The sequence below is a fragment of the Podarcis cretensis genome (assembly GCF_951804945.1).
Source record: "Podarcis cretensis genome assembly, chromosome: 7".
NCBI lineage: Eukaryota > Metazoa > Chordata > Lepidosauria > Squamata > Lacertidae > Podarcis > Podarcis cretensis.
This window is the reverse complement of record NC_137176.1, coordinates 5,370,905-5,392,500: the sequence shown is the minus strand read 5'-3', so window position 1 is coordinate 5,392,500 and position 21,596 is coordinate 5,370,905. Positions and strand designations below refer to the sequence as shown.

Sequence of the window (21,596 nt, the reverse complement as noted above, 5' to 3'; positions counted from 1 at the left end):
TTTTTTTATCTTATATTTTGGAAATGTACATCCAAGATTTTTTCTTCAATTTTTTGGGGAGCCCCCAAGAGAGTGGGGCCCTAATATATAGCTTGTTTAGCTTATACTCAAATCCAGTACTGGCCACACACACATGCCCTTCCAGACATGTTAGCATTCTGTATTATTAAGGTTTCCCTGGCCATTCTGTCCTTTCACTTCCTCACAGTGCAGTTCAATATAAAGTTCACATTCATCTATAAACATGGGCATGTGAGGAAGAGTCACTGTTACTTTCTACTCATTGAACTGGGTTCCATCTTCCTAATGTGATATATACAAGTGGGAGCCTAGTATAAAACGTTGTACAGATTAGTAAAACAGTTCAGTGCCCCCCACAAAAATACGCTATTCTTTCTCTCTCTTGCTTCCCTTCCCCATGGGACATTCTTTCTCTACTCCCCTCTTTCCCAGCTGAACGTTTTCTATAGCTGGGGCCCAGAGAGGAACCTCTGTGTCAGATCTTATCCCCAGTTAGTTGGGCCTCCCACCTTGTGACACCTGGCATATCTGCACACACAGAGTTCAGTCAACACATGACACTCCGATCAGCCATGGGTAGAAATACAGTAGGACACTTGCCATAATAAATATACTTAATATAGATGGTTATGTTGATATTTATACTTTATGTATAAATTTCATAACCTAAGATAATACAGATCTTGTAGAACACAATGAGAGACAAGTTTCTAAATACTTCGTGATCCATCATGTGGTGTGGAAGTTGTTTATAGGACATGATATTTGTTCCAATGAAATATCATTTAAAGAATCATGTAGGAATAGAACAAACTTCAGTTCCATCCTGAACATCTCAACATGCACCCGTGGAATTGATTTATGATGTATGACAGCTGATTACCCTCAATGGCATTTCTGCAGGTTGGGAATACAACTGGAGACAATACTATTTAAGTCTCAGGTGGTTGCTGTGACCAGGAGAATCTTTTTCTATCTCTTTTAGACACCAGATATTTCTGGGGTGTTTTACAACACAATCCTAACCAAGTCTAATCAGAGGAAAGTACTATTCAATTGAATGGTGCTTATTCCTAGGTAAGTGGGGTTAGGATTGCAGCCCTAGTCATTGTCAGGCCTGGTCGTTGTCCTCTTCAGATCACCACACAAACGCTTCTTGTTCTTTTATAACTTCTTATTGCGTATTAACAAAACAATCTTATAAACGGTTCTTAAATATTATTCCTCAGAGTCACTTCTTTCAGATACCTTTTGAGCTCTGCTTCTCCGTGACCAGCCACTCTCAAAATGGCGAAGGCGCCCTTCCCTTCGCTTTCCCACTCTTTTTTCTAACCTCCTGGCTAGAGCTGGCCTGTATCTCCCCTCCTCCGAATCTGAGCTAGAACTGAACCCTTGCTTTTCCTGTGAACAGCCGGTCCCTCCCTGTTGTTCCTCTTGCTCCCTTCTATTAGATTCACTGCTCTCCTTGCCCCCTTGGGGAATGCTTTCTCCCTCTGATAAACTGAAAACTTCTAACTCTTCCCTGACAGTCATCATCATATGCTGTGGTCCAAAGATGCTGCCTAGACATACTTATGTAGTTGCCACCAACCCTCTTCCCCACTTCTGGGTTCTCTAGCACATGCTTGTTGGCTCAGGGGATAGGACCTAGTTGCTTCTTTAATTTGTGCTGAGGGTGTGGAGAATGCAGGGAACAGCAAGAGTCTCTTCCAAGCAATGGTAAAGACTTCTGATGTGCTTGATCTGACATCAGTCTGGTGGGAACTCAGGTTACAGGGTCTGTGCACGGCTGAGTGTTCTGTTCAGTAAGTCTTACAGCACAATCTTAACTGAGTGAGGGACAGAAAAGCGAAGGGGGGAGGAGATGAAAACATGCTATATGTTCATAGCTGTGGCAACAAACCATTGGGCAAAAGATACAATCCAAAAGAGAAATCTTTCCAGACAAAGCCCCCCAGTGATTTACATTTAAGAAAATGCCAATTTGCCACCAAAGTACCTCATTACACAACCAACTCATTCACAACAAGCCATTCCTTATCATTTTTATCCTAGGTTTGGTATGGACCATCCTCAAAGGTACTTCTTTACAATGCCAGGTTTCAATTCAGTCTGTTGCACCATTTTGCAACTATAAACGGCAGAACCTTAATCTTACATCAAAGGGCATGTTGTTCAGTGGTAAAAAAAAAACTGCTCTGCATACAAAGCATGCAAGCTTCAAACCCTGGCATCCTCAAGTAGGTCTGAAAAGATACCTGGACCGGGGGCCACCAGGGGGCGCATTGGAAGATGGCCGACAATAACATCTCTCCGACCCACACGAGATAATTAAGAGGCTGATATGGGAGTATGCAGCCTCCCTTGCCCCCCCAAGGGAATGGGGGGGGGGACTGCCTTGCCAGCTGTGTCCATAATTCACCCCCGGATTTGAAAGAAGGGGGTGAGGACACTTGGCACGAAACCCTCGGGTGAGGTCAGCTCTCCCTGACGCTGTCTCTAATCGCGCACTGGTTCGCATTAGCTCGAAATATAAAATTGGAAATATATAATTGGAAAGAAGCTAATGCACATACATCAAGTGAAGATCGGGAGTAAAGACTGCTGATTAATGGGATCTCTGCGAGCGGAGCGACGGGCTGGACAAATAAATCAAGTGAAGAATCATCATTAAAAGACTGGTATGTTGGAGTGAAACAGAAAGGGGGGGAGGAAAAAACTTTTTTTTTTTTTGTCTTATGTGAGTACCAATAACCCTCCCCTCCAGAGAGAAGAATCGTTGCAAATTACTAATCACAAGCAGGAGTTAAGAACTGTGTGGAAATGAATTACTGATCAAAGAGAGGACTGGTGGAAACATCAGGGATGGAAAGAAAGTTTTATGACGCAGTTATAAATGGAGTTTCGTTAAGACAGGCTTGCCCATAGGAGGACGAGGGGGAGGAGGACCAGGGTCATCGGAATGTGAATGTATGGTTATCGGAATGTGAACTTGACCTGGCAGGGCCCCCTGAGATATAGATTGGCAAGCCTGTGGAAATCAACGGACAGACTGTGGGAATGTTCTTTACGGAGGTGTGGAAATGGCGTCTGTCCTTTATGTGATATGACTCTTGGAGAGTGCAAAACCCACACAGGATATGTTTGTTTTCTTTTTCTTTTTTTTGGTCAGTCTATAAATTTTTATTAATTAACATCAAAAAACAAAACAAAACAAAATATATTAATTTCACATCGTTTTTCACAACTTATTTCTTTTTTTGGACTTCCCTCAGCTGTTCCGTAAATCATCCATAGTTATAATTTTAATTACGCATTTCTCAGATTTATATTGACATTATTTATCTCTTTTTTCCTATTCCCTTTAGACAATACTTCTTACTTTTTCACAGTGCTTCTTTAAATCCCTTTAGGATATGTTTGTTTTCAACCCGCTTGTGAAGATTATCAGAGATCACAAAGAAAGGAATATATGATAACAACAAGAAGATGAGGAAAATAACAAAGAGACTATCTGGACAGAACTGGATAGAACTGTTTAATTAAAGCAGCAGCAAGAGTGAAGTTTGGATCCCTTTCGGAGCTTGAAGTATGGGTACCCCCAACAAAATTTTAAAAATCTGGCTGTATAATTTGGAACTAATGTGATTTGGAATTAATGTGATTTGATTGGCCTGTTAATACAAATTATATTTAAAAAAGAAAAGAAAAGATACCTGGACCAATGGTTTGACTCATTAAAATACAGATTTCTATATTGCTTATGTTTCCCTCTCCCACATTGTTCATTTTAATTGCAGATTAAAAGTCAGCCTACTTGCCCTTAACATATTAACAGTTCAAATAATAAAAGAGAAAACTATGAGAGTGCAGATTTGTTTGCTCAAAAAGCTGATGGTTTAAAAGGCCTGTATAAATAAAAAGGTCATCTAACACAGAAAGCTACCAGCATGAGTTTGACCAAACTGCGGGAAGCAGTGAAAGACAGGAGTGGCTGGCGTGCTCTGGTCCATGGGGTCACGAGGAGTCGGAATCAACTAAACAACTAAACAACAACAAAACACTGAAAAGGGTACTCAGTGATCCTCCCTTGGAAGGCAATTCCACAGGTGGGGTGCCACCAGCAAGAAGACCCTCTAAATGATGCCTGGGAAGCCCGCTTTAACCAGGGCTCCTGTGTGCATGTACTTCAGCAGCTGCAGCTACAGCTACAGGTATGTCGTCCACACCTTGGAGGTATGCATATTCTGGGACACATTGGTGTATCTGCAGTGGCTATGATGTTCTGAGTGAGTTTTAATATGCAGAAAGTCCAAAGGCAGAGGACCTAAATAGCAGGAGGGCTGAAGGAAAGAATCTGAACTCAACAATTGGCTGGGAAGAGGTGGCCTCTCTGAGAAATGGAAGGGTGGAAGAAGAGAGGAGGAGAGAGGAAATAGCAAATGCAGATGATGGACCAGCGATGAAGACAGAGGGAAAAGAGAAAAAAAGTTTCACATGGACTTGAAATAAACAGATCATTTTTAAACTGAAGCATGCTCTAAAATGTAAAATATATGGTCAATATATTTCAAAAGCAACACAAGAACATCTGATACGCCTAATTACCAAGCAAAAAGAATTACCAATGTCAAAGTGACTAACTGGAGTATTTGGAAATTATTTCACCTTTTCCTCTGATTCTTCTTTCCCCACCTGGTCAGGAATATCTTGGGAAGCAGAAGGAGGGGTGTGGTTCACATTGAGGTTTGGGTCCCCCACAGAAAAAACAGGAATGAGGGGCCTGAGGAATCTGAACTCGCTGCTCAAGGACCCACCGGTTAAGCACACATCGTAGTGGTAACTCCTGGAAAGAGACCCGCTCTGAGAATCGCCACAGTTCTCTGGGATGTCGGGTCTGGCAGGTGGGAAGTGAGGAGGGGCAGCGATAAAACTTTCCCTGGGATCCCTCCTGCAGATCTTGATGGCAGCAAAGGAAACAATGCAAACAAGGAACACAAAGGAGACGGCAGCCAGGCAGATCACCAAGTACAAGGTCAAGCTCCCATCTTCTTCCTGTTCCTCTTTACTGACCTCCACAGCCTTCATATAAGGATCCGAAAAGCCACCCACGGGAAGGACATGGAGCATGGCAGTGCTGCTCTGGGGAGGGAGCCCGTTGTCCCTGACCACTATCAGGAGTCTCTGCTTGCTGGTGTCTCGCTCGCTCAGGGCTCTCCTGGTTCTCACTTCCCCATTCTGGGCTCCTATGCTGAAAAGACCAGGGTCTGTGGCCTTCAGCAGCTCATAGGAAAGCCACGAGTTCTGGCCAGAATCTCCATCCACAGCCACCACCTTGGTGACCAGGTAGCCGGCCTCCACCGACTTGGGGACCAGCTCATTGCAGGGGGATGTGCTGTTTTGAAGAGGGTAGAGGAAGAAGGGAGCGTTGTCGTTTTCGTCTAGGATTACGACTCGGACAGTAACTTCTGAGCTGAGGGGAGGAGACCCTCCATCTGTAGCCCTCACCGTCACTTTGAAATCTTTGATCTGCTCGTAATCCAGAGATCGGAGGGCATACAGATTTCCGCTTTCGGAGTTGACCGAGATGTAAGAGGCCACAAGGCCATCAGTGACCTTCCCAGGCAAAAGGGAGTAGGTGACCTTGGCATTCTTCTCGGTGTCCAGATCAGCAGCACGGACTGAGCCAATGAGCAGTCCTGGAATATTGTTTTCCCGTATCTGCATTTCACATGAAGACGTTTCAAATACTGGAGGGTTGTCATTGATATCTGAGATCTGAACATTAATCATTCTTGTTGATGTGAGCCTGGGGGAGCCCTGGTCAACGGCTGTGATGGTGATATTATACTCTGAGACCTTCTCTCTGTCCAAGGGACTTTGGATCACAAGCTGGTAATAGTTATTCATGGTGGGTTTTAAGACAAAAGGAAGGTTTACTTCTATGGAGCACAATGTTTTGCCATTGTCTCCGGAGTCTTGGTCTGCAACACTGAAGAGAGCCACAAGTGTCTCCAGGGGAGAATCCTCTGCCAAAGGACTAGTGATGGATATGACGGACACTTCAGGGACATTGTCATTCACATCCTCAATCTCTACCAGGACCTTGCAGTGACCTGAAAGACCCCCTCCATCTGTTGCCCTGATGTTCATGTCATAGCTAGTTTCTTTTTCATAATCAAGCTGACCAGAAAGGGTTATTTCCCCCGTGATTTCATTTAGGTGAAACAGATCATATATTTCTTCTGGTACACGGTTGAATGAATACGTTATCTGTGCATTTAAGCCAAAATCCAAATCTGTAGCTTCCACTTTGAAGACCAGAGTACCCCGTGGGCTGTTTTCTTTTAACCTAGCTTTGTATTCAGACTGGGTAAACTGAGGAAAGTTGTCATTATTGTCAAGAACATCAATATTTATTTGAACTGTGCCTGTTCTCTGTGGTTCCCCTCCATCCACAGCCATGAGAATTAATCCAAAGTGTGGCTCCTTCTCCCTGTCCAATGGCTTCTCCAGAACAAGATCCACATATTTCCTTCCATTCTTACTGCTTTCCATGCTAAGCATGAAATGTTCATTGGGACTGAGAGTGTAGTTTTGGATGTTATTCATTCCCAGGTCCGCATCTTGGGCAAATTCCAAAGGGAAATGAGTATTCGGAGGGACATTCTCAGGAATTTCCAGATCAAATGCCTTTTTAGAGAATTTGGGGACATTATCATTCACATCTTCTATCTTGACTTCAATACTGTAGATTTTTAAGGGATTTTGCAACACTATTTCAGACTGTAATAAGCAAGGATCAGTCTGGCCACATAATGTTTCTCGGTCTATTTTATCATTTATCAACAAATTCCCAGAATGGGTATCCATACGAAAATATTGCTTAGTGTTCTTAGAAACCAGCTGGGCTCTGCGAGCTGACAGCTCCCCTTTTCCCAGGTTCAAATCCTCCAGCATATTAGCCACCAAAGACCCCCTTTTCTTTTCTTCAGGCACAGAATAGTGAAGTGAAATACTCAGTGCTCCAGGAAGGCAAAGGAAAAGCAAAAAATACAGACCTTGTTCCTTTCTGTAGCTGTCTCCCATGGCTCAAGAATCTCTGGCCAAAAGATGAAGTTTCTGACAATCATTCAATGATAATCTCTGCTGCTGTAGAAACGAATTTGATGCTGCCGTGTTGATGGCTTTGCTGTACTTTATGTTATCTCTTTATCGCATATGAAAGTCACCCGTCCTTTGTTCCAGCCACCTTTTTGCTCATGGCTTCCTGTGAGTTCCTTCACAAAATTCTGAATTCCAGTTCATGTCTTTGCCTGTACTACCACCGTGTGGCTGAGCAAAGAAAAGCCACTAAGATTCTGTAAATTACACTGAATGCAGTGCACATTATACTGAACAAGAAAGGTTCAGATTCACAGTTTCTCTGTTCATAAAAGTCTGTTTTATTACTAGGAAGATGCCTCTTTTCCATTTGAATGAGTGCAGATATCACAAAACAATGCATTACCTTCTGTAGTTCTTCTACACTCTTGTGCATGAGATTCAATTTCATACTGGGAAATTCAGGATGCACAGCACACATGGTGCTCTTGTGGAACCATCTCCCTCCCACCCACCTCAATCAAACATTTTGCAATGACAAAAGTGACAGGAAAATGCCTTGGAAAATGTAGGATTACTATTGCTTGATGCAAGTGCCATATGGCCTGCACACGGGGAATGTAGCAGGCTATTAATATCTACATAAAGATTAGGATAATAACACTATATCAATTTATATACACAGCTGTGTTCATTTTTCCTCATTTCTCCCCCCTCCCCCCTTTATAAGTTTATTTCTTTTTTTAAAAAAGTAGTAAGAGTGGATATTCAATAAATAGGTCATATGGAAGCAACCTACATCTCAGCTTTTGTGTGATACTTCCTCCTCCCATAAAGAGGATTTAAAGATGTTATGAAGTTATTCTATAGCACATCAAACCACAAAATACTAGTACAACTGTTTATATCCCTCCATGCAAGAAAAGATGCAACAATAACAGAATGCAAGGAAACAGGTAAAACTGAATAGAAAAGAAATTGGAAGAGTTTCAGATTCCGAGTAGGTTGGCTAAGATTTATAAAACAGAATCAGATACATGTTGGAAGTGTAAAGAAGCAGAGGGAACTTTTTTCACATGTGGTGGACATGTAAAAAGGTAAAAGTATATGGGGAAATGAATTATAATAAATTAAAAAAAATGTTTAAAACTACTTCCTCCCCCCCCCCAAAAAAAATCACAGAGTGCTTTTGGTTGGGAAAAACAGAAACTGAAATTCCTAGTTGTCAGAAAAGGTTATTTATGTATGCAAGAATTGGAGCCCGTGCTTTCTTAGCCCAAAAAAGGAAAATGAGCAAGGTCCCAACTGAAGAGGATCGGCAACTTAAGTTGACAGGATATGGAGAACGTTCAGATTTAACACATAGTATAAGAGAGCAGGAACATACATTTAAAGAAGAGTGGAAAACATTTATTGAATATATGAAAAATGACTGCATACAGCTGAAAACACTGGCAGCATTATGATAAATTCAACAGAGTAAATAATTTTTAATGGAGATAAAAGTGGAAAACTTATTTGAATGCTTATAGTAAAATAGGGATATGAAAAATGAATCATGGAAGGAGAAGGGAAGTCATGGGATATTTTAAGTGCTTATTTGGAAATGTAAAATTGAAACTTTAATAAAAATTACTATCAAACTAGAGAGAGAAATATTTGAAATTAAACCATTCAAATGGTACTCTCACCTGAACCCCATGTTGACTTTCACCTGCATGACTGGGGACTCCGTCAGAATCATTGGAACTCCTTGGATTCAGCTGAGTGTTAGGAGGCTCCACAGAGAAAACAGGAAACAGGGGCCTGAGAAACCGGAACTCGCTGTTCAGAGACCCACCAGCTAAGCACACCTCATAGTTGTAAGCCTGGGATAGAGATCCAGCACCAGGATCCACAGAGTTCTCCTGGGAATCAGGTCCCACCGGGAAATTGGCTGCAGAGTTGTAGGTTCCTATGAACTTTTCACGTTTCTGCAACTTGATTACAATAAACGCCACTACAGAAATGAGAAAGATGCTTGAGATGGCAGCCAAGCAGATGATCAGATACATCGTCAGGCTGGGGTCTTCCTCCTCCACGGTTTCGTCCTTTGGGAGAGCCACACTTTTCAGATAAGGGTCAGAGAAGCCGTCCACTAGCAGGATTCTGAGCGTGGCAGAGGTGGACTGGGGAGGATGGCCGTTGTCTCGGACCACCACAATCAGATTCTGCTTGAAGCTGTCTCGGTTGCTGACCGGCCTGAGGGTGGTCACTTCTCCATTCTGGGCCCCCACCGTGAACAGACCCGGTTCTGTGGCCTTCAGCAGCTGGTAGGAAAGCCAAGAGTTCTGCGCAGAATCCCTGTCCACAGCCACCATCTTGGTGACCAGGTAGCCAGTCTCTGCCCCTCGGGGAACCAGGTCATTTGAGGGGGAAGTGCCATTCTGGAGAGGGTAGAGGATGAAGGGGGCATTGTCATTTTCATCCACGACCTGAACACGGATGGGAACTTCTGAGCTCAGTGGAGGGGAACCTGAATCCACAGCCCTCACCGTCACCTGGAAATCTTGTACTTCCTCATAATCCAGAGACCGGATGGCATACAGGTTCCCCGTTTCAGAGTTGATGGAGATGTAAGAGGATGTGGGGCCATCATTGACCTTCCCAGGCAAAAGCTAGTAGGTCACTTTGGCATTCTGCGCTGTGTCCAGATCAACAGCATGGACCGAATTGATCAGAAGACCTGGAATATTGTTTTCTCTTAACTGCATTTCATAGAATGGCTTTTCAAACACTGGAGAGTTGTCATTGACATCTGACACTTCAACATGAACTATTCTTGTGGAAGTGAGTCTTGGAGAGCCCCTGTCTGTGGCTGTGATAGTGATATTATATTCACTGACTTTTTCTCTGTCCAGTGGCTGTTGGGTCACCAGCTGGTAATAGTTGTTCTCGGTGGGTTTGAGCACAAATGGCAGGTTGACTTCAGTGGTGCAGGCAATTCTGCCACTGTCTCCAGAGTCCACATCTGTGACACTGAAGAGGGCCACCACTGTCTCTGGGGGAGAGTCCTCAGGTAAGGGACTAGTGATGGAAGTGATGGTAATCTCTGGAGCATTGTCGTTCTCATCCTCAATCTCTACAATGACTTTACAGTAAGCAGAAAGTCCCCCTCCATCTGTAGCTCTGATTTTCATTACATAATTTGAGCTTTCTTCATAATCAATTGTCCCTGTAACAGTAAGTTCTCCATTGTGTTTATTTAACTTGAACAATCTCAACACATTTTCTGACACTTGGCTGAAATAGTAAGTGATGTGAGCATTGGAACCAAAATCCCTGTCAGTGGCTTCCACTTTTGTGACTAGTGTATCCAATGGGCTATTTTCCTTTAGTTTCACTTTGTACTCAGGTTGTGGAAACTGAGGCAAGTTATCATTGTTATCCAGAACATCAATGATTATTTGTGCTGTTCCAGTTCTTTTGGGGATTCCTCCATCAACTGCTGACAGAATAAGGGAAATCTGTGGATTCTCCTCACGGTCTAGCGGTTTCTCTAACACCAATTCTGCATAGTTGGTACCATCACTGTGACTTTGCACATCCAGCCTAAAATGTTCATTGGGACTAAGGGTGTAGTTCTGAACAGCATTCTTTCCTTTGTCTGGATCTTCTGCTCTTTCCAAAGGAAATCTGATATCCACAGGAGTCTGCTCAGGTATTTCAAGAAGGAATTGATTTTTAGAGAATTTGGGGAAATTATCATTCACATCTTCTATTTCAACTTCAATTCTGTGTAGCTGCAATGGCTTTTCCAGCACAATTTCAGACAGTAGAACACAAGGTTCATTCTGACCGCACAGGGACTCCCGATCTATTTTATCCTTTACTGTCACATCCCCAGAATGAGGATCCAGCTGGAAATACTGCTTGGAGCTCTTAGAAACCAGCCGGGCTCTCCGAGCAGACAGCTCCTTTGCATCCACTCTCAAATCTTTTAGCACATTTGCCACCAAAAATCCACTTTTCTTTTCCTCTGGCACTGAATAGCGGAAGGACTCACACATTGCTACACATGCACAGAGATATAAGGAAATAAACATAACTTGCCTGAGGTTGAGATGTATTTCCATTTCCCCCAGCCTCACCTTCAGTCAGATCTGAAATGCAGGGTGATTCTTTCTAACACAACTGCCACAGTTGATTGTCCAGTGTATGTTTGCAAGACAAATCCTTTATCCTGTATTTAAATCTAGAAATGATTATGGTGCCTTTCCCCCCCCACAATTTCTAAGTATTTGCTTGTAATGAAGATCTGCTGTCTTTCTCCTTGAGATTCCTTTGTCTCGCGGACACAGGCCTTCTGGAGAACAATTTCTGGTCCTTGACTATTTCTATTGTGTTGTGTAATAGCACCACCTTGTGCTCGAAGTATGATACATCTCCCATAAATGGTTCTGTAGGTTTGCAATGTTTAATATATTTCTTGCGTATTATCATAGACTTACCAAAATCCATTGAGGTACTCATTAATGATTGTCACTTTTCCTGCTGTTGAGTCTTGTGGCACCTTAAACACTAACAAGTTTTATTATGGCATGTGTCCTTGTAGACTGAAGTCTTCTTCATCAGATGCATGAAGTATAATTCTCAACTGCAGGTATCTGTACAGTTGTTCAGAGAGGAGGTGCATTTTCATAATGTGATTCATACAGGTTGGGCCTCCAGCAAATATTTTTCCTTTCCCTGGCTGTCTTTTTCCTCCCTCCTCTGGCTCAGTCTTCCACACCCACTTCTGTGTCTCCCATTTCTTTCCTTCAGTTTGCTGTGGAGCATGTCCTGCTACACCTCAGCTACCATATCCACTTTCTTGTTCACTTTTCACCTCCTCCTGCCTGGCAACTGTTGTCATTCCTGCATCGACAGGGAGCCTGCGTGGTGTAGTGGTTAAGAGCAGTGGACTCGTAATCTGGTGAACCGGGTTTGCTTCCCCGCTCCTCCACATGCAGCTGCTGGGTGACTTTGGGCCAGTCCCACTTCTCTGAAGTCTCTCAGCCTCACTCACCTCACAGAGTGTTTGTTGTGGGGGAGGAAGGGAAAAGGAGATTGTTAGCCACTTTGAGACACCTTAAGGGGAGTGAAAGGCGGGATATCAAGTCCAAACTCTTCTTCTTTCTCCCCTTTTTCTTCATCATCATCATCTTCTTCATCTTCTCTTCCTTCTCTCCTACCTCTTGGTAGCTTCTTCTGGCTGCATCACCTATCCTGGGGGCTCATTGGCTTCCCACCCCCTGTTTCCTAATATCATTGTTCCCCCCCCCCCGGCTCCTCAGGGTTCCACTTCTCACTTCCCAGACAGACACCTGTGCTGTGGCTTTTTGAAATATACTGTGCAAGCTCTGGTATGGCAACAACTGAGGGCATGCAGTGTACTCATGGACAATTTTAGTGGGGGAGAGTGGGGAAATTCCCCCTCCCCCATTTCTCTCTCTTTTTAAAAAGCTTCTGCTTACCACACGGATCCCCTGGGTGCACAGACTCCCCTCTTCTTTGTGGAAAGTGCTGCCTTGGCTACATTCTGATTGGAACTCTCACCTGAACAGGGGGAGAAACAGGGGGAAATGCACAATTCTTTATGCTTGATGCTCCATAAGAAATTTAAAGATAACCAGCAAAATGTTGTGTCTGCTGTAGGTGGTAGGACGTTGCAGGAAGTGGGTAGGGTCGCTTCATGTTTTCCTACTACAAGGGTGGCCAAACTGCAGCTCGGGAATGACAAGTGGCTCTTTGGGCAGTTCAACTGCAACTGTGAAGCCAACCAAGGAGTTCATGCATTCTGCAGCTCCCAGCTTCCTCTCGCAGATCCCAGCACACTTTGCCAAACTGATACCCTCCAGATCTGTTGGACAACAACTCCTATCATCACTAGCCAGCCTGCTTGATTCTCAGGAGACAACTGTGGCCAGGAGCATTATCCTCCCTATCTATTTTAGACATGAGCTGTTCCTGGGAAGCAATATTTTAGTCACCATCAAAACCGACAACTGCAGCTACTGGCTTGGCATACTAGATACCTTTTTAAGTGCAGTTGCCACAAATACTTCCCCTTCTTCTGGGTTCTCTAGCATCTGCAGATGGCTCAGGGCAGAGGCAGGTGTGATGGACAGCAGAGCCAGACCAGAGTCTGGTGGTGCAGTACCTCAGAATTCCACCAGAGGGCTGGAGCCTCTCTCTGATTGGCTACCATGACAGCGAAGCCTGAGGGGGTGGAGAATAAAAGGAGCCATTTCTGAGGGAGTGGTTAGATGGAGATGGAGATGGAGATGGAGATGGAGATGGAGAGTTGGTTTCAGAGAAAGCTGCAGGTAGGGTTAGAGAGTTGGTTCTGATCTGTGTGTGTAATGTTATCTCAGAGGGAAATACCTACAGCTAGAAAGGAGTCTCTGAGCTTAGGTTGGAAAACAGTGTTTAGTGTCTTGGGAAGGTTAACTAGAGGGCTGAGTTTGAGCCAGGAGAAGTATCCAGGAGGAGGATATAGGCTACTTGGGTCACTCAGGAAGAGGGAGATCTTCTAGATAGAAAAGATTCCCAATCCAGTCAAGTGTGGTGATCCCCTGCGTCTGTTTGTTTTTTTTAAGAATAATTTTTTATTAACCGACCAATCACATCAAATCAAACCAAATTACATAAATTCCAAATTACACAGCCGAATTTTAAATTTTTGTTGGGGGTACCCATATTTCAAGTTCTGAAGGGGATCCAATCAACTTCTTGCTTCTTACTGCTGTTTTAATGTCCACAAATCTAACCTTATGATGTTCACAGTACTATCCAGTCCTTTCTTCTTGTTTTTCCACATCTCTTGTTGTTATTTTCATATATTTTTCCTTTCTCTTTGTGACCTCTGATAGTCTCCACAAGCTGGTTAGACAGTTTGCAATCCTGTGTGGATATTATTTTTTTTTATCTAGTAGCCATATCCAGACGTTTTCCATGTAACATCACTTCCATATATCAAAACAGTCTTAACGTCATTAATCTTCACCAATCTGCCTCCTTTCTCAAAACCTCTGAGGAGATTCACCAGGAATGCAGTCTGAAAACAAGTCCGTTCCTTTTCTCGGCTATAAATCCTTTGGCAAGATGGCGACTCCGAATTAATTGCTGCGCCATTCCAAAAGCTCTTATTGCTTCTCGATCTCCATAAAGCATACTTTTGGTTAAAGTTTATCTCCACACAGACCTTAATCATCCTGCTTGGGTCAGTTCAACAGACGATTCTAATGAGGAGGGGTTCTTGTAAATCACACAGAAGGAAAGTAAAAAAGGTTCCCCCCCATTCAGTCCCGTTGTCAACATACCCTGCCTTTGGTGTATCTTCATCGTAAAATATTCCTGTTTCTCCAACCTGTCGTCTTCTTTCGCAGAGGTCACTTAAATTAGCAGACTTCACTCCCCTTCTTCACTTGAAATATGTGCATTTGCTTCTTTTGTAATTAATTATTCCAAATTGCTGCAGCTAGTGAGACAGCGTCCAGGAGAGCCGAGGTCCACACGGGGGCATTCTGCCTAGGGCCCTCACCCCCTTCTTTCGAATTAGGGGGTGATTTATAGGCACAACAGGCAAGGGCAGTGTTCCCCATTTCCTTGGGGCAACAAGGGAGGCTGCCTACTCCCATAACAGCCTCTTAATTACCCCGTGTGGGTCGGAGAGATGGTATTGTCGGCCATCTTCCAATGCGCCCCCTAGTGGCCCCCCTGCGTCTGTTATATTGCTAGAATTATTTCAGGAGTGTGATTGATAAGAGGTTGGAAGACTGACAGAAAGTACCATCTTGTTTAAGAACAAAAATATTAAGCTGTAACACCCATGCAACAACTAAATTTAAAAAAATGAAGTGAAATAACTCAAAAGAATGCTAACCTCCATTAGATTGAGTATTATTATTAACAGGTTAAATGTTTACTGAAAGAAGATTATCTGCTGATACATCCTTTGTTTTATTCACTTTGTTCTGTTAAATAAATATTTTGCATTTGTTCAACTTCTGCCTGAGTCTCCAAGTATCTAATTTTCCCCTCTCACTAAATCTAAAAAGATAACCTGTTGAGATTGAAAATATATATATTATAGAGTGGGTATGTAAGTGGGATCCGCCGCAATTGTTATACAGTGGTGGGATCTGTTACATAATTAGTATACAGCAGTGGGATCTGCTACATTTTGGTGGCAGTGGTGGGATCCGCTATAGCAGGCTTCCCTTTGAGCTGTACAGTGGTACCTCAGGTTAAGTACTTAATTCGTTCCAGACATCTGTTCTTAACCTGAAACTGTTCTTAACCTGAAGCACCACTTTAGCTAATGGGGCCTCCTGCTGCTGCCACGCTGCCAGAGCACAATTTCTGTTCTCATCCTGAAGCAAAGTTCTTAACCTGAAGCACTATTTCTGGGTTACGGGAGTCTGTCACCTGAAGCGTCTGTAACCTGAAGTGTATGTAACCTGAAGTACCACTGTAGTTGGAAAAACAAAGGACATTGCAGGTGTCCTTTCCAACCAAATCTAAAAAGCTTCTGCTTCTGATCTTCTTTAAAATCTGTTGTGAAAGCGGACTACTGGATCCTCCAGAGATTTTTAAATTGTTCTAAAATATATTTGTACTCCTTGTAAGAGTACTGACTGAGCTATAGAATTATTTTACATGCCAAGTCAAAATCCCCTGCTTCCTAATTTAAAGTGACACTCTGTCACTCTTTAATTGACAATGACAGGATTCCTAAATTCTTTTGTAACCTTCTCACAATCACTAATAGCACCCATCAAGCATCAGCCACTCACATTTCAGTAGCAAGTCCTAGTAACTCCATCCCTGAACATAAAAATAAGTTTTAGATCTTTGTAGAGACACATATCCTGAGCAAACAAAGTAATCTTAAAAAATAAATAAATCTTCTTTTGTTGTTGTTGTTTTTCACTGATCACTGGTGTAATAATTGCAGAAAAGCAAAATATACACAATAAAAAAGGGTTTTTTATTTAAGAAAAAAATAACAAAAATATTCATTTGTTCTTTACTTGATGTTGCGCTTTTGCAGAAAGGTAAAAGAGATATAAGAACATCTTTCATATTTTCTTCTTATTTTTTGACTGTAGAATAATAACAATGTGGAGATGTGATCATCCCTGCCCTTTAGGAGCTCATTTCTTTCTCCCCATTCATTTCACAGAATTGGTATTAACCATTAAACTCCTAGGTTATCAGAAGGAAGGCTTCCACCACCTGCCTCATCAGCTGCCCGTCTTGCTCAAATGCACAAATGCACGTGGCACAGTCTCTCACCACCTCTGAAGCTCCATTATTTAGACTGTTCTCACCAGACTAGATGCACAGAAGTTTTTAAAAAATAAAATAAAATAAATCTAGACTATCACTCTCCACACATTTTCACCATTAATCGGGGGGGGGGGGGAGAGATATTCAGCAGTGATGGAGGGCTTCTTACATTTTCAAGGTGAATAAGAATTTGCCCGTCTGTCTGACTTTCTTTCACAAAATCAAAGAGGGCTCACTGTGGAGCTTGGCTTCTTACCTGGAACAGAATGCACCTCGGAATCACACTACATAACGACGTAGCATCATTCCCAGTGTGGGGAAAATATGGAGGTCAGCTACGCATTCCCTCAAGAACACCCCTGGGAATTACTTATCATTATTTTTACTCGTTTGTTTATTGATTAAAAATGGCACTGCTTAATATAAAAAGACACCGCTAAGCAGTCTACATAAGAGGCAATCAGGAAAAAATAAATATGATTTCATACAAGAAAGCAACAGCCAAATAAAACTGCTGGAAAGCTACATAAAAACAACATAAAACAGCTTCCATTATTATTTCAAAAATAATAAAAAAAATGGAAAAAAGAAAACAAAATAAGAGCCCCCCTCCCCCCCCCCCAAAAGCCCACTTCTCAAATAAGACTGGGAAAGTACAAGTTTGTGCAGATTCCTACTGATGATTTGAAAAAATCCCGAGTCAAAGATATTTCCCCATCTATCCTTTGAAAGATGTCAGAAGGTGGAGCCAGCAGAGCTACACAGCAGGACACATCTAGGCAAAATCTGAAGTCACATGGAGCATCTAAGCACACACACCATTCCACGTGCAGGTGCCCATTTTCAGACCTTCAGCACTGTGGCTGGAGGAGATGCAGATGGACCAGAAGCACACAGTGATGTCAGTGTCATGACTAGCAGCATGATCCCATTCCATTCTCCAAATGTAGAGTGAACCCAGAGGAATGGTTTGCAGTGGGTTGGAGTGATTATTGAATAAATAAGCTTTCATTTGCTTTTGCCTGCGTGTCAGATGAATGTGCCACGTCTGCTGATGTTTTAGAGAGAGACTTCCAAGTTTACGTAGCTCTGAACTCATGGAGATATGCATTTCATCATCATACCTCTTATAACATCTGTGGCAGCAGACATTTCCATATTTTCCAAGAAAGGACCAGAGACCACCGAGATGGAAGTGGGTGAGCAGGTGAGATTATTCAATCATATTTGACTCTTCATATTAGGGATCAAGCACCGCCTAGAATTTTCATTTAGATTTTGCTGTCTTGCCAAGTACTCGTCTGCATTCCTGATAATCTTTGTTTCAGAGTACTTTACTTGGAGAGCAAGGATTGTGCAATTTTCCTGTGGGGACTGGAGGGATGTCAGCCTACTTTGTGGAAGTGATTCTTTGGAGACAGCAATACTTTATCTAATTCTTTCGCATCTTTAGAGGGTTCAGTGCAGCCAGTGCTGCAGTTACCTGGGAAACAAAGGAGAGACTGGTAGAAACCCGGCAGAAGTTCTAGGGGAAGGGCAGTAGTTCAGTGGTAGAACACCTCCTTTGTAGGCAGAAGGTCCTTGGTTCAGTCTACACTGGCATCTCCAGGCAGGGTGAGGAGAAACCCCTGCCTTGAAAACTGGTGGCCAGTCAGTGTAGGCTGTAGACAATACTGAGCTGTATGGACCAATGGTTTGATTCAATATAAGGCAGTTACCTATGTACCTATGTTTCCTTGTGGCATACACTGGCTTCGGTCCGAGTCCTCTTGCTCAAATGAAACCAAATAGGTGCTCACACACATTAGTGACAAAGATTCATAAGATTCAAAGAATATACAACTGAAAGCTTAGGATGGTTCCACTACATATGCATCAAGTATGACAGCTGCAATAAAAGTGTGGATTATATATCTCCCTTAATGTAAGTGCATTTCTAAACATTGTGTATAGGTATCTGGGAACTCTGGACCAATAAATCTATATACACTAACAGTTATGTGCAAAAAGGCTCACATAAAAGCTCAACGATACATGTGAAAGAATTGTCTTGAATAAGTGATGGGAAGAAGAAAGAGGAGGTAGGAAATAGAAAAGTTGAACCAGCTAGAAAGATGGCAGGTGCTGGGTGAATTCCCCCCCCCCCCCACAATTCCAAATCCAATTTTCAATAAAGCCACTATGAATCATTTCAACACAGAATAATATGGAGATAAATGAGAAGACGATTTCATTTTTTCTATTTGTATTAAAAACACTAATCTCTCTCACCTGTTCCATTGGCTTCCTGCTCTCCAAAGCATCAGGAATATCTTGGGAAGTAGCCGGAGTGGTCTGGTTCACATTGAGGTTTGGGTCCCCCACAGAAAATACAGGAATGAGGGGCCTGAGGAACCTGAACTCGCTGCTCAAGGACCCACCGGTTAAGCACACATCGTAGTGGTAACTCCTGGAAAGAGACCCGCTCTGAGAATCGCCACAGTTCTCTGGGATGTCGGGTCTGGCAGGTGGGAAGTGAGGAGGGGCAGCGATAAAACTTTCCCTGGGATCCCTCCTGCAGATCTTGATGGCAGCAAAGGAAACAATGCAAACAAGGAACACAAAGGAGACTGCAGCCAGGCAGATCACCAAGTACAAGGTCAAGGTCCCATCTTCTTCCTGCTCCTCTTTACTGACCTCCACAGCCTTCATATAAGGATCCGAAAAGCCACCCACGGGAAGGACATGGAGCATGGCAGTGCTGCTCTGGGGAGGGAGCCCGTTGTCCCTGACCACTATCAGGAGTCTCTGCTTGCTGGTGTCTCGCTCGCTCAGGGCTCTCCTGGTTCTCACTTCCCCATTCTGGGCTCCTATGCTGAAAAGACCAGGGTCTGTGGCCTTCAGCAGCTCATAGGAAAGCCACGAGTTCTGGCCAGAATCTCCATCCACAGCCACCACCTTGGTGACCAGGTAGCCGGCCTCCACCGACTTGGGCACCAGCTCATTGCAGGGGGATGTGCTGTTCTGAAGAGGGTAGAGGAAGAAGGGAGCGTTGTCGTTTTCGTCTAGGATTACGACTCGGACAGTAACTTCTGAGCTGAGGGGAGGAGACCCTCCATCTGTAGCCCTCACCGTCACTGTGAAATCTTTGATCTGCTCATAATCCAGAGATCGGAGGGCATACAGATTTCCGCTTTCAGAGTTGACTGAGATGTAAGAGGCCACAAGGCCATCAGTGACCTTCCCAGGCAAAAGGGAGTAGGTGACCTTGGCATTCTTCTCGGTGTCCAGATCCGCAGCACGGACTGAGCCAATGAGCAGTCCTGGAATATTGTTTTCCCGTATCTGCATTTCACATGAAGACTTTTCAAATACTGGAGGGTTGTCATTGACATCTGAGATCTGAACGTTAATAATTCTTGTTGAAGTCAGCCTGGGAGAGCCCTGGTCAACGGCTGTGATGGTGATATTATACTCTGAGACCTTCTCTCTGTCCAAGGGACTTTGGACCACAAGCTGGTAATAGTTATCCATTGTGCGTTTTAAGGCAAAGGGAAGATTTGTCTCCACAGAGCACATGGTTCTGCCATTATCACCAGAGTCTCGATCTGTTACAGTAAAGAGAGCAACCAGTGTCTCCAGGGGAGAATCCTCTGCCAAAGGACTAGTGATGGATATGACGGACACTTCAGGGACATTGTCATTCACATCCTCAATCTCTACCAGAACCTTGCAGTGCCCTGAAAGGCCCCCTACATCTGTTGCTCTAATTTTCATGTCATACCTGGTTTCTTTTTCAAAATCAACTTGACCTAAAACAGTGATTTCCCCAGTGATTTCATTTAGGTGGAACAAACTGTATATTTTTTTAGGCATCCGGTGGAATGAGTAGGTGATCTGTGCATTTGAACCAAAATCCAAATCTGTAGCTTCCACTTTGGAGACCAGAGTGCCCCGTGGGCTGTTTTCCTTTAACTTTACTTTATATTCAGAATGAGTAAACTGTGGGGAATTATCATTGATGTCAAGAACATCAATATTTATTTTAACTGTGCCTGTTCTTTGTGGCTCCCCTCCATCCACAGCTGTGAGAGTCAGACCAAAGTGTGGCTCCTTCTCCCTGTCCAATGGCTTCTCCAGGACGAGATCCACATGCTTGTTTCCATCCTCTTCACTTTTAACATCGAGGCGGAAATGCTCATTGGGACTGAGTGTGTAGTTTTGAATGTTATTTATCCCCAGGTCCTCATCTTGGGCAGATTCCAATGGGAAATGTGTATTTGGAGAGACATTTTCAGGAATTTCCAGATCAGATTCCTTTGTAGAGAATTTGGGGGCATTATCATTCACATCTTCTATCTTGACTACAATACTGTGGAGCTCTAATGGGTTTTCCAGCACAATTTGTGAGAGAAGTAAGCAGCGATCAGTTTGCCCACATAAAGCTTCTCGGTCTATTTTTTCGCTTATCAGCAGATCCCCAGAGTGAGTATCAAGGCGGAAATATTGCTTAGCGCTTTTGGACACTAGCTGGGCTCTGCGAGCAGAGAGCTCCCCTGTTCCCAATTTCAAATCCTGCAGCACATTAGCCACCGAAGACCCAGTTTTCTTTTCTTCAGGCACAGAATAATGACTTGAAACACACAGTGCTCCAGGGAAACAAAGGAAAAGAAAAAGATACAGACCTTGTTTTCTCCTGAAGCAGTCTCCCATGGTTCAAGGTTTGCCTCTTCAATTTCTGGCCAATATATTCACTTTCTGACTCTCATCCACTGACCATCTCTGCTGTTGGGGAAGTAAATTTGGTGCTGCAGTGCTGATGGCTTTGCTGTACTGAATGTTATATATTTTCTCACAGACCGTCTTCTTAGCTGTCTTCTTGTTTCAAATATTCCTATGATCTTCCGGAGGGATTTTTCACAAAACAAAATCCTGAGTTCCAATTAATGCATATGCCTCTGCTGCCACCATGTGGTTGAATAATAAAAAAGGCAGCTATACAGCAGTTCAAAGATGCAGGTTAGATGTAATTCCAAGGGTGATGTTAGGAACCCCATTCTAATGGCATGTTTATACGCGCCAACATTTCTCCAATGAAAGTAGGGTCATCCTAAGGAAAAGTGGGACATTCTGGGATCAAATCAGAAACCAGGACGGTTTCTCTAAATCAGGGCTGT

General features: G+C 43.3%; 1 protein-coding gene and 2 pseudogenes across 3 annotated transcripts; all 3 read right to left on the bottom strand.

Moving 5' to 3' along the window:
• Positions 1-4,279: 4,279 nt before the first annotated feature.
• Positions 4,280-8,843, bottom strand: LOC307219949 (protocadherin beta-16-like). Its single transcript, XM_079983532.1, has 2 exons — positions 8,817-8,843; positions 4,280-7,356 (listed from the first exon to the last, which is right to left on the bottom strand). Exon 2 carries the CDS (start codon positions 7,108-7,110, stop codon positions 4,681-4,683), a length of 2,430 nt encoding a protein of 809 aa, XP_079839658.1. The 5' UTR covers positions 7,111-7,356; positions 8,817-8,843; the 3' UTR covers positions 4,280-4,680.
• On the bottom strand, positions 8,653-12,019 carry LOC307219548 (protocadherin beta-16 pseudogene; annotated as a pseudogene). The gene is made up of 2 exons: positions 11,965-12,019; positions 8,653-11,267 (listed from the first exon to the last, which is right to left on the bottom strand). The product of its transcript is annotated as a protocadherin beta-16 pseudogene (transcript).
• A 6,417-nt stretch (positions 12,020-18,436) lies between these two features.
• Positions 18,437-21,332, bottom strand: LOC307219931 (protocadherin beta-16 pseudogene; annotated as a pseudogene). Its single transcript has one exon. The product of its transcript is annotated as a protocadherin beta-16 pseudogene (transcript).
• Positions 21,333-21,596: the final 264 nt, after the last annotated feature.